Source organism: Hydra viridissima, unplaced genomic scaffold (genome assembly GCF_058129835.1).
Source record: "Hydra viridissima isolate aposymbiotic clone 2 unplaced genomic scaffold, HvirCarnegie_v1 scaffold_3, whole genome shotgun sequence".
Lineage (NCBI taxonomy): Eukaryota > Metazoa > Cnidaria > Hydrozoa > Anthoathecata > Hydridae > Hydra > Hydra viridissima.
In genome coordinates this window covers 18,107,243-18,120,272 of record NW_028324302.1, presented here as the reverse complement: position 1 = coordinate 18,120,272, position 13,030 = coordinate 18,107,243, and the positions used below count along the sequence as shown (strand labels likewise).

Sequence of the window (13,030 nt, the reverse complement as noted above, 5' to 3'; positions counted from 1 at the left end):
TTGTAAAACATAAAAATAAGAAATTCTATAATATTCATAAACTAGAAGTCTACAGCAATATAGTAGATGTTCCCTGGACACGACACCATTGTGCTCTAGGTAGCTTCAAAGCAAGTTGATATTTTGTATTATTTATTATATCTCGAGTTATACATGTACTAAAGTAGTCAAGCAAATGATCTCAATTTCTATATTATCATCAGCGTTATTTCTTAAAATGTTAAGAATGTCTGGCTATATAAAATTAAGCTTAAAACTTGTTTTTATTGCTGTTATCTTTAATAAGTAAAAGGGAGTTGATGTGACTGGTTAGACGAGACTAAGACTTTTCGATGAATCCGACAGACTTTAATGTAATTTAACTTTTATTGTTTAAAACAAAAGATTTGTAATAATATGCAACGAGCATGGTTCGCAAAAAAAACAACATCGTTGCACGTCCATTTCTTATACATCCATGACTTGGTGTAATTTTTAACAGGCCTATTTACCGTGCGATGACGTCATTAATTGGAGGCGAACATTTTGTATTTCCATATTCAGATACTTGCAAAGCGTTGAAGGTCTTGCTAAATTATTTAGACAAAATTTTTTTTTATTTTTTTTTTTACAAAAGATATTTCTAAAAATCTAAAAAAATATTTGAAGACTTCATGGTAAAAACCAGAGATGTCCCATTTCATAAATTTGCATTTGCTACCTTTTCATCACCAACTGGTGTTTACCAATTACTTCTGACAATACATAAGCCAAAAACCACCTTTATCAGGCACCTGACATCGAGCTGTTTAAAAATGATTAACATTAAAGATTACTCATATCTTCAAACACAAAATTCCATTTTTCTCAAAAGTGGACAACTGTGGGCTTTCTTCAAAAGTGGACAACTGTGGGCCTTCCCATGCAGTCTTCATTTGTAAAGGTCTTGCGGAGTTGTCAAAGTTCCTCTTATCTAGATATGTTTGTTTAGAGCATTTATACTGGGCTTTTAGAGAAATAGTTTGGAGAACTTAGACAAGGATCACGTGGTACAAATTTTATTACTGTACAGCAAGTACTTGAGAAATTTTGTACCATAAAGACAAAACTACTTTTGTAGTTAGACAAAAAAAGGGCATTAGTCTTGATTTTACAACATTCTTGAGAAAGATGTGGTTTTTACTTAAATGAAGAAAAATGTTTGAAAATTGATAACTTACTAGAATTAGAAAGTATATTATCTTTAGATATCAAAATCTGATTTACATAGCTGTGTATATTATTCGAAATGATCAAGATTGTCTATATGTGTGTGTGTATATATATATATATATATATATATATATATATATATATATATATATATATATATATATATATATATAATATATATATCAAGAATAAATAGAACAAAGTTTTTTTTTTTTTTCTGTTTAAAAAACTCGCCTCCAGATTATGAGGTTCTCCGCACGGTGAATAGCCTTATTAAGTATGCCATGCCACTGCACTACTTGCATGATTTTCAATACTTAACATAAGCTAAAGACAAAAAATTTCCTGATAGAAAAGAAAAGAAAAAATTTATTAGTTTTTTCTATAATTTTAATAAATTTCTAATTAATTCTTGTAATAAAAAATATGTAAAAAGGTTTTTGTAATTAACTATCATTGCATTTCAAGTTCATTTGCCACGTTAACAAATGTTGATTGCGTTATTTTTGCTCTAAATCTTGCGTTTGTATTCTCATCTGCTTTAAAGAAAATGAAGTACAATTTAGGAGCATACATGATTAAAAAAAAACATATTGTAGAAGTGTAAGATACAAAACACCAAATCGCAAGTTTTTGGTGCTGATTGTGTGTGCTTAAGTATATAGGAATGAACATCAGCCACGAAAGCAAAAATACAAACATAGCAAAACTAGTTAACCGAGCTTCATTGTGTGTTTCCGGTATGTTTCTTGCTTTGAATGCATATACTCCACATACAAGTGCTATTATCGCTACATAACCAATCATCAAAAACAATATTGAGTTATAGTAGCCGTCACAATAATAAGTGATATCAATTCCATCATCTTCTTCTCTATCTACTTTGAAGTTAACTTGAATAGGAAAAGAGAAAAAAGAAACGATACATAGCACAACGCCTATAAACGTTAAAGCTGCAACCGTGAGAAACTGCACTTTGTTTGTTTTTACAACGCTATTTTTTGTTAAACGACCCGATTTGCTGTTGTTGAATATCCTTAATAATCGATCAGCTTTCGTAAAGGTCACCGAAACAGCGATAGAATTGAAACACACAAAGTAAAGCAGTTGACCTCCGCAAATGTATTTCGTAGTTTCCTTTTGAATGCAAAAAGATGGCAGTAAGAAAATGAAAAGAACGCTTACAAGCTGCAATAAAGATAAATTTCGGTTTGATGCTTTAACTACTGGTGTTTTTTTATACTTGTAAAATAAAAAGATAGAGAAGAAAACCAGTACGAATCCGATCGTAGAAAGTATGATAAGGAAAATACCTTCTTCGCTATCAGGATAAATGTAAATTTGTTTGGGTTGAACACAAATTGTTCGATTTTTGTTTGCTTTTTTATTTCCAGTGCAGGAAATACAGCTGCTTTGTCCATAATTAGGTTGTATACTGTCATCTCCGCACTTTACACACTCCCAACAGCATGACTTCTCGAATGAAAGTCCATAAAAGCCTGGTTTACAATTTTCTTTGCAAGATGAATAAGGTGTTTCTTTTAAACCCCCGGCATATATTATTGGGTTATTAGAGGTGAAGACTATTTTTCTTGATAAATAATCCCATGAGGCGATAACATTCCACGTTGAGTTGGTATTACTGTCTTGCCTTAGGTTAGTGACAGAGTAACTGGCAGCAATGGGATTTCCTTTTTCATCATACGATACTGATAAATTATTTATACCAAAAAAGGTGACATTTTTGACATATGAAAAAAGTCTTTGGGGTTCAATGGCCAATGGATTCTCTGATTCAATATAAGAATTGAGGCCCCTTGCAATCGACTGAACTGCGTGTATAACTTCTGCATATTTGCTTTTAGGAAGTTCACTTAAATTCATGTTTGAGCAGTTAGCTCTGTTACTTGTGTCGCATTTTAATTCTTTCCAATATTCCTCAATCCATGGATTATTATATTCCAGAGTAGGATTGATGGACTTAAGTCGATTTTCAAATGGCTCATATGTCACTTGCAAGGGGATTACTCCAAACATTCCTCTCACAACATTAGGATCTATATTATAAACATCTTTAGTGATTCCGTATGTTTCCGTAGCTATCCATGTTTTATTGTGTAAACGCAGTGACTCTGCAATTTTTAAAACACGTATGGCTTCAGGTCGTTGGCACCAAAGAACGATAACGTTTGCTTGTTTTTCTAGGAGAAGTTTCTCAATGATTTTTTTGGTTTTATTGTCGCTAGTGTCCCCTTTTACATCATAAATCTCTTGGAAAGCAATACACACATCTGCATCCTTTAGTCTTGGTAGAAGCTCATTAAACCCAACTCTACCGTATTCGTCGTCGCACGCTATAACATTAACGTAAGTCCAGTTGTTATGCACTATTAAGTCCGCTATTAGAACAGCTTGAACATTGTCAGGAGGTATTGTTCGTAAAAACGACGGGTACAGCTGCTTAGCATTTAAATCAGTTGACGTTGCTGAGTAACTTATCTGAGTAGTTTTAGTAGAAGATAGAATAGCAGCGACGTTTGTTGAAGTGGCAGACGCTGCATCCCCGACTAAAGCTACCGCTCTACTAACATTTGAATTGCATGAACACACGCCATCAATAACTTCTGTATACTGAGTAAAGCCTTGCGTAAGTTCTAACGCAGATTCGATAGCAATGTTTATGTCATTGCAGCTGTCTTGTATGCGATAACCCAGTTTTTTATTATGTAAAAGATCATTATTTTTGTTTATTTCGTCGATAGCAAATATCATAGCCTCAATCCACAAGAGTCCTGGTTTATTTAACAAATATTTATTACTTATTTTATCCCAATAATGAACAGGGAACATCCCACCTATTATTACTGATGCATTCTCTATATTGCTTAGTTCTATCGGTAATCTATTGCATCCATTATATTCTGATGTTACAGTTACCAATAGCAACAACATTAAAAAAGAGTTCTTGCAATTCCATAGCATTGTAACCGACTCTGGCACATTCGAATACTTCTTTTAAACAAATTTGTAAGCTAATTCCAAATCATATGTAGACTTCTATAGCTAAATAAAAAAATAATAATAATATTAGTAAAAAAATGATAATAAAATCAGTGTTAATAATAAATGGAAAAAACATCAAGTTATAAAAAGTAAACTTCAACAATGTTAAAAAATCTTCTATTTGCAAACAAAGAATTTTGTTCAGGGTTTGTTTGATTTTAACAGTATTTGCAATTTAAATATTTTGAACACGTTCAAGTGACGTCACAATTTTAAAAAATCTGTCATTTCATTGGATCTCTTGTTATTGTTGCTATAACACAAATGTACAAAAAAAAGTGAAAGTTTTGAAAAGAGTTTTATTTTAACTAAATAAATATCTTTGGTTCATTTTATTTACTTTTAGATTTTTTTACTTCATCATATTCGTGCTGACCTGAAGATGCTTTTTGCTGTAGATTTTCGTATATGTTTGTGATACTAATTGGTATTCGATTATTGAAATTTTAAAATTGAAAGTTTAAATTTATCAAAAACTAAAGCTTAAAAAAAAACTTTCAGTTCATTTGTTTTTACAAAACTTAATACTTGTATACTTCACACCTGTACTTTACACCATATAATGCGTCACACCTGTAGTTGCTGTTAGTAACTGTTTAAGCATTGACAACTAAAATAACTCTTTTTCTACTTTTAACATTCACTATTTTTACTGAAGCCAAATTATGCTAAACAGTTTTAAATCGAAAGTTGATATGTACGATGTTGTTATAACTGGATGCTAAAAAGCCGCAACAATCATTTTTAAAAAAAGTAAATATTAGTTGATACTTACATCAACAAGAGAAAACCTCATGCTGAGAATCATGAAATAATTGTTTATTGCTGACTGTTACGTAATGTGGTTACATCGTAAATAAATATGCATTGCAAACTAATTAAGTGTGTAACTGAGTGAAAGGCTCTTTAGCAAATTTCTTAATTTTAATGAAGCATAACCACACTAATCAAATAGTTCAATGAATACTGAACTTACACGTAATTATTAATTTATTTGCAAACGTCAAAAAAGATATATATGGTCGAAATATGTGCCATATTAAGATGGTTTTTTTTACGATAAAGCATGTGATCATCGCGTAAATAAATAACTCTTTTTCTCATCCACGTTTCATTTTAAGCCTTATTAGCGGTTAACCAATTACTTCTTTTTATATTTTAATCTCTGTTAATAATTTATTTTTACTATTGAGGTTTTGAAATGAGTTAATAATTGAGTCATTATGCGCTTACAAACGTTTGCTGTGTGACATTTTTTTTTTTTTAGCAATCGCGCATCTGACATGCGAAAGCTTTGGCTTGAAAAAGCAATTTTTTTGGCTTGAAAAAGCAATTTTTTTGAAATAGTTCATTAAAAATTTTAACATCAGTGTAAATATCATGAATTTTTAAATATGAAAAATTCAATTTTTTAATATAAATATAACGAATGGGCATAATTCAATTGGAAGCGGCGAATGTCTTTGAAGTTGAATAGATAATACCAAACAGTAACTTCGTAAAACTTTCGGGACCGAAAGTTGAACGAATATTCAACTTCGACTTAAATTTGTACTCAACAGAGAAAAGTATTTTATTGAAGATTTTTGAAATACCCCAGCAAACATGTCAGCGTTGATTCAACGTTGAAAACCGGTCGCAAAAGATGTTGCGGAAACGTTGACAAAGTAATCGATTTTGCAAAGATATGTAACGTTAAAGACACGTTGATTAAATGTTGTTGCGTAACGTTGTAAAAACGTTACTAAAAGACGTTACAAAAATGTCGCAACTAAACGTTGAAAAAATGTTACTAAAAAAGCGTTGCATAAACGTCGCAAAATAACGTCGAAAAAACGTTACTAGAAAAGCGTTGCTTAAACGTTGTTAAAGCAGTCGATTTTGCAAGGATTTGTAACGTTGATAGTAAAACGTCGATTTAACGTTACTCAAAGACGTCGAATAAAGGTTGAAATAAAACGTTGAATCAATAAAAACAAATATATATATATATACATATATATATAAACTTTTACTATCATCAGTTTCTCTGAAGCAATCTAATTAGCTGACTGTAGTTGCTTAAATTTGAAAAGCTTGAATAAAACAATTTATAATACAATGAAAGATTAAACAAATAAACGTATATTTAAGAAAAAGCGCTTTACACAAGACACAAACAAAATCATATCACATATCCTAAAATGTCATTAAAAAACTCTAAACTTCTGATTACTGCTTTCTAGAAAAATTTATTGGCAAATATTTCAGAATTGATTTTACAGCTTCATAAATCCCTGCTTCAGCTGGGTATCTTTTTGAGACACTCTTTAAAATATAAAATTCAAACTTAAATGCTATTAGTAAAAATCTGCATACTTAAAAAGTTTACAATTACATACAATTTTGTCTTTGAAAAAGCAAACTTTTGTTTGGTTTTGTTCATGGAATTGATTTGTCCCTTCATGTTTAACAAACAGCGCAACTCAATCGTTAACAGTCTAAAAAGTTAGTAATTATTTGAATCAATATTTACAATATTGTACAATGCAACATTCATGCTACAGGAAAGAAAGCATATAATGATATGCTTAAAAAAGCGTATAATTATATTTAATATAATAAATATATTTTGCAAACACTTTTTAAATAATCCATTAAAAACCACTGCCATTTCTGCTTGGAAAGGTGTAGAAAATTGACCTACCGCTCAATAACACATTTTACATAATCTTTTAAGTTAACTCCACCAATTTTCGCTATTTGCGATACCTGCTTTCAAAAAAATCTTTAATCAATGCTTAAATAATTATATAAAATAAGGCAATCTTTTATAAAATCCCTTACATTTTTAAACAAATTAAAAAACATTGAAAGTTGAAAAAACAAATAGTATGTATAGAATGACAAATTATAATAAATAAAATTAAATTATATTCTTTAATCAACTTTTCAGTTAATAAGGTAAATGAATTTACCATGACAATATAAAGAAAAAATTCAAACTAGCAATAGCAACAGGGCAACTTACCCATTTAGAAAAAATGACACTGTCATTTAATGTAGTATCTAGCTCAATAAGTTGTTCTATTGAACTCAATGCACTTATTTGCAGATCTTTGCATATATCTGAAGAAACATTTTGAAGATCCTTTACCATATTTTCAATTTCTAAAAGTTGTTTAAAAACCTTTTTCTGAAATTCTAAAAAAAAAAAATGCAATTTATTAAGCATGTATGTACATTTTTTTTTTAAATACATACAACTCTTTTTTTTTTATTCTTTACCATATAAAAAACAAAGAAAAGACAAATCCAAAAAGAAACACAATTATTCACAAACATAATTACTCACATTCTTCTTTAGATTCCTCATTCCAGAGTCATGAAATTAAATCCTTCACATGCTTCTTTATCTATTAATAATTATTTAGTAAAATAAATATAAACCATAAATGTAAAAACTAAAATGTAGAATAAGTGTAAACAGATTACAATATATATCTAGGCAATAATAATAAAATAAACAGATTCAAAATATTACTTATCCCAAATTAGAAAGAAAAAAGTTTATTTGATATTGCACTTCACTATTAATATAAAACATTAATAATAGTTTTTTTTATTCATATTTAACAATTAATATAGCAATGAATACAGTAAAAATAACCAACCATCTTTTACCCAACAAGATGGAACAACTGCCTCTGTTTCAATCTTATTTTCAAAATAAACAACTTAAGCCCAAGATTGTGAAGCCATTATAATAGATTATCTAAATGGATATCTTTTATATATATATATATACATATATATATATATATATATATATATATATATATATATATATATATATATGTATATATATATATACATATATATATATATATATATATATATATATATATATATATATATATATGTATATATATATACATATATATATATATGTATATATATACATATATATATATATATATATATATATATATATATATATATATATATATATATATATGTATATATATATACATATATATATATATGTATATATATACATATATATATATATATATATATATATATATATATATATATATATATATATATATACATATATATATATATATTTATGTGTATATATACAAATAGCTGTCATGTTTTGAAAATATTTGAGGTAGAAGTTGAAAAACTTTTCTACCACAGGATGTTTGCCACTAAAATACCTCCTCCAACCAAAAGTCTTTTAATGGTTTACTACTCCAACAACTAATTTAAAAATGTCCAAAGTTTGCTACTGACTGAGCTGAAATTCATTTTGTATAGATATTTATATACATTTATGTGAAACTTTAAAAAAAGCATGAATATATAATACAGACATACAAGCACACAATGTGTCTTTAAAGTTTAGTCTGTTAACAGACTAAATTTAGTCTGACTTATTATATTTTATAAGCTTTGATATTACTTTGTACATCTGAACATTGTTAAAATAAAGTACTATTTATAACTAAGAAATAACTTTTTTAAAAAAGTTGAGCATTTTATTAAAATGGTCAACTTAAAATAAAATAAAAATATAGACAAAAATAACCTGAATAAATAGAATTTACCCTGAGATTTATGATTATTATATACACTTTGATATTAAATCTAAAAGTTTTAAATTAGTCGCATTAAAAATAGGTTATAAAATATAACTTTAAAATATTTTTTATACCATCTGCATGCATTCTATTAAGTTTTCCTTGCCTTTCCACTACGGCAAATTATTTTTGTAATGGCTACATCGATGAGACAAAAATTGTCAATGTGCTACTTCCTCAACGTTGCGAAAGCAACGTTTTATTAACGTTGGCAAAAAAACACTTTTTCAACGTTTTTTAATTACCACATTTTCAACGTGGGTATATGTAACGTTGAATAAACGTTGTTTTATAAATAGCTTAAATATGTTGAAAAAGCAGCTAATGTGTAAAGTTGATAAAGCTTAAACTTTGCGACGTTTTTACTGTGATTATTTGCGTACTTTTATTCAACGTTGAATAAACGCGATTTTTTGAGAAGATAATTTACGTTGAAATTTAAACGCTTTTTCAACGTTGAAAATGTAAGGTTTAAAAAGCGGTTTATTTTTAACGTTGATTATGCATAAATTTTGAAACATTTTCAAAGTGGCTTTTTGCGTAAAGTGATTCCACGTTGAATAAACGTTTTATTTTGAGAAGCTAAATTACGTTACAATTTCAACGCTTATTCAACGTTTCAATTTACCGCGATTTAGTATACAAAAACGGACATTGATTCAACGTTGAAAAGACGTTGTTTTTGTCACTGTAACGCTTTTTCTACGCTGCGACCGGTTTTCAACGTTGATTCAACGCTGACATGTTTGCTGGGACGGTTTATGAAATTTAATGAAAAACACAAAATACAAACTTTTGTCTAGAACATGTTTAATATATAATCAAATCCGAACTTAGTTTAACGAAAAGCAAATAGTAAATTTGACAACCGAAGATTTATGAAGTTTCTGGTCAGAAAAATCTGACAAAAATCATCGTGCTTTCCTTTACATGGACGGTTGAGAATACAAAAAGGGTTATCTACCAAAAATGAGGATTCGGATGCAACATTTTATGTAATGAAATTACATAAACTACACTGTGTCAAAAAAGTTTTCATCCACCTGTCCTGTTCATTTTTCAGACGCGATAACTTTTTATTGAACAAAGATATAAGCAAAATTTCAACTAAATGATATCAGCTCATCATTCAAGAAATATTGTAAGAAAATATTTTACAAAATAAAGAATAGAAAATTAAATAACGCATTTTAAACTACACAATGCTTGTTTTTTGCGCCAAAAATGTTTTCATCCACCCTGCACTTCAACCTCAATTTATTATGTAATCAGTATTAAAGTAACGTTTTTTAAATATAAACTAGATTTAGTAAGATTTTTGTATCATTTTTTCTTTACATGAATCTTTTATATTTTTAATTTTTAGAATAATTATTAAAAATGAGAGTTGCAGAGGAAACTCGATCACTTATTGTTAGACTATGGAAGGAGGGAAAATCACAGCGGAGAAATAGTAAAGAAACCACGTTCAACTGTGCAATCCATTATCAAGAAATACCAAACCACCAAAAAAGTTGCTGATAAGCCACGTACAGGACGTCCAAATAAGATTCAAGTATTGCATCGACGAGCTATTCTGAGAAGAGTCATCCAGAACCCTAAAACAAGTGCTCCAAAACTTGCTGGAATGCTTCAAAATGATTACAATTTAAAAGTGGATCCTGAAACTATTAGAATAACTTTAGAAAGAGCTGGATACAATGGTAGAGTACCATTGAAAAAGCCCTACACCAGCAAAGTAAACAAACCCAAACAAATACACTTTGCAAAGCTTTATATTAATGAACCACAAACACTCTGGGAATCTGTCCTTTTCACCGATGAGACAAAATTTAATGTGTTTTCATCAGATGGAACAGTTAAAAAGTTTGGAGAAAACCAAGTGAAGCATTTAAAAAACAAAACTTGTGTCCAGCAGAGAAGCATGGTGGAGGAAGTGTTTTACTGTGAGGGTGTATGAGTGCTTCAGATGTAGGAAACTTGGTTTTCATTGATGGAAATACGGATCAAAATGTGTGTTTAAATATTCTAAAAAATAATCTGGAAGAAAGTGCCCTAAAATTGGGACTTACTAAGTCATTTGTTTTTCAGCAAGATAACGATCCAAAACATACAGCCAAACGTGTCAAGGAATGGCTTATATTTAAAATAGCTAAGCAACTTCATACACCCCCGCAATCTCCAGATGTAAATCCTATCGAACATCTGTGGAATGAATTGGGTAGAAGAATTAGGAACAATGATGCGAGGAATCGGCAACAACTCCAATCAGTAATTCTGAAAAAGTGGGGCTCAATCACTCCAGAAATTACCCAAAAATTAGTTGATACTATGAAAAACAGACTGCATGAGGTAATAAAAGCTCGTGGTGGAAACACAAGATATTAAAACACTAGCAAATTGAGTTTGCATAACAATTTTACTTTACTTTTGTAAAGTGGATGAAAATATTTTTTTGGGGCAAAAAACAGCAATGTATAGTTTAAAATGTGATATTTAATTTTCTATTCTTTATTTTGTAAAATCTATTTTTAAAATATTTCTTGAATGGTGAACTGATATCATTTAGTTGAAACTTTGCTTATATCTTTGTTCAATAAAAAGTTATCGCATCTGAAAAATGAAACAGGACAGGTGGATGAAAACTTTTTTGACACAGTGTATCTGATGCAAAGTGTATGTATTAGTTTTCCTAGAAGAACATCCAACAGAATCATATTTACTGATACGTTATATTTGTTAAATGAAGACGTTATTTTGTAGCAATTTTGAACTTTATGAATTTATAAATTTGAGACAAAACATAGAGACTACAAAAATTGTTTAACTAACCTTCAATGTCTTCTTTTTGAGGAAATATTTGACTCTGAAGGAAATATCAGTGTTTTCCTCAGAATCAAAAATTTCGTCAGAAAGTGTGGTTGCTTTAAAAGGTTTTTTATACTTAAACAATTTCAAATGAGAAATAATTGTGGGAGAAAATGATCAACTGTAATATCGAAATTCTACTTCCGATGGTTCAAGTGTAAGATTTCGAGGAGCTTGTTCATCCAGTTTAAGATGTATATTATGGTCTATAAATACATAGAAAAAATAAAGTAGTAGATACCATAGACTTAAACTCTACAAATAGAATAGTATTATTCTCCGATACAGAAAACACGGGTGAAGCATGAACTAAGGAAAGTAATTCAGAGATCAAATAGAGAAAATAAAACGAGAATCAAGTGAAAACACCAGCAATAGTGAGCAAGCCATTCTTACGAAAATGTTGCAGGTCTACAAAAAAGGTCACTAACAACCAACAAAACTGTCATGCACCTTATATCAACTATATACTCTAAGTCACAGTATTGATGAGATTCTATTTGCGTTGGACATCTACATTCATCGTTTATCAATCATGCTGTTGTAACTAATCAGTTCAACTTCTGAGTATGGCGCTCGGCGCATTGGGTGCATCATTTAAATGTAGAATTAGTTTTGTCAAGAGCGTTGTTCAACCTCCAAATATAAGTTAATATGAATCAAAACTTATCCATATTATTTATTTATGAAGTAGGTCACAATGCTGATTTCAAATTAAGAAAAATATCAATTTTGATTAAATTTTTGTAAGTATTTTAGTTTATTTCAATTCATTAACATTGACAGTATCACTTATAAAAATATTTTTTTCGTATTTTTTTTTGTCTCTAAGTTGAACTTAATAATTAATTCAAATAATATTTTAATTACTTAAATTAAATATAAAATTCAACTAAGAAAAGTACATATACCTTACATATACTTTACATATATTTTTACATATATTTTTACATATATTTTTACATATACTTTACATATATTTTTGCATATGTTTTTACATATACTTTTACATATATTTTTACCTATATTTTTACATATATTTTTACATATATTTTTACATATATTTTTACATATACTTTACATATATTTTTGCATATATTTTTACATATATTTTTACATATGTTTTTACATATATTTTTACATAAATTTTTACATATACTTTACATATATTTTTACATATACTTTTACATATATTTTTACATATACTTTACATATATTTTTGCATATATTTTTACATATATTTTTACATATATTTTTACCTATATTTTTACATATATTTT

The 13,030-nt window shown here is 28.5% G+C and overlaps 2 protein-coding genes and 1 long non-coding RNA gene across 16 annotated transcripts; 1 reads left to right on the top strand and 2 right to left on the bottom strand.

The window, feature by feature from the left end:
- Positions 1–1,187: 1,187 nt before the first annotated feature.
- Positions 1,188–5,250, bottom strand: LOC145201713 (extracellular calcium-sensing receptor-like). 6 transcript variants are annotated; one of them, XM_090080874.1, is made up of 3 exons: positions 4,798–5,003; positions 4,595–4,674; positions 1,188–4,254 (listed from the first exon to the last, which is right to left on the bottom strand). In XM_090080874.1, exon 3 carries the CDS (start codon positions 4,171–4,173, stop codon positions 1,645–1,647), a length of 2,529 nt encoding a protein of 842 aa, XP_089937000.1. In that variant the 5' UTR covers positions 4,174–4,254; positions 4,595–4,674; positions 4,798–5,003; the 3' UTR covers positions 1,188–1,644. The 6 variants fall into 6 exon arrangements, with proteins under 6 accessions (XP_089937000.1, XP_089937004.1, XP_089937002.1 ...); XM_090080878.1 differs by lacking the exons at positions 4,595–4,674; positions 4,798–5,003 and adding an exon at positions 5,231–5,250; XM_090080876.1 differs by lacking the exons at positions 4,595–4,674; positions 4,798–5,003 and adding an exon at positions 5,030–5,223.
- Positions 5,251–6,453: 1,203 nt separating this feature from the next.
- Positions 6,454–9,318, bottom strand: LOC149891268 (uncharacterized). 9 transcript variants are annotated; one of them, XM_090080880.1, is made up of 6 exons: positions 8,957–9,318; positions 7,908–8,008; positions 7,589–7,649; positions 7,265–7,437; positions 6,941–7,008; positions 6,454–6,734 (listed from the first exon to the last, which is right to left on the bottom strand). In XM_090080880.1, exons 4-6 carry the CDS (start codon positions 7,391–7,393, stop codon positions 6,584–6,586), a joined length of 348 nt encoding a protein of 115 aa, XP_089937006.1. In that variant the 5' UTR covers positions 7,394–7,437; positions 7,589–7,649; positions 7,908–8,008; positions 8,957–9,318; the 3' UTR covers positions 6,454–6,583. The 9 variants fall into 9 exon arrangements, with proteins under 9 accessions (XP_089937006.1, XP_089937012.1, XP_089937007.1 ...); XM_090080886.1 differs by having other exon boundaries at positions 7,918–8,008; XM_090080881.1 differs by lacking the exon at positions 8,957–9,318 and adding an exon at positions 8,435–8,946.
- Positions 9,319–9,610: 292 nt separating this feature from the next.
- Positions 9,611–12,551, top strand: LOC149891267 (uncharacterized). The gene is made up of 2 exons (XR_016450445.1): positions 9,611–10,023; positions 10,249–12,551. It is a non-coding gene; the product is annotated as an uncharacterized LOC149891267 (long non-coding RNA).
- Positions 12,552–13,030: the final 479 nt, after the last annotated feature.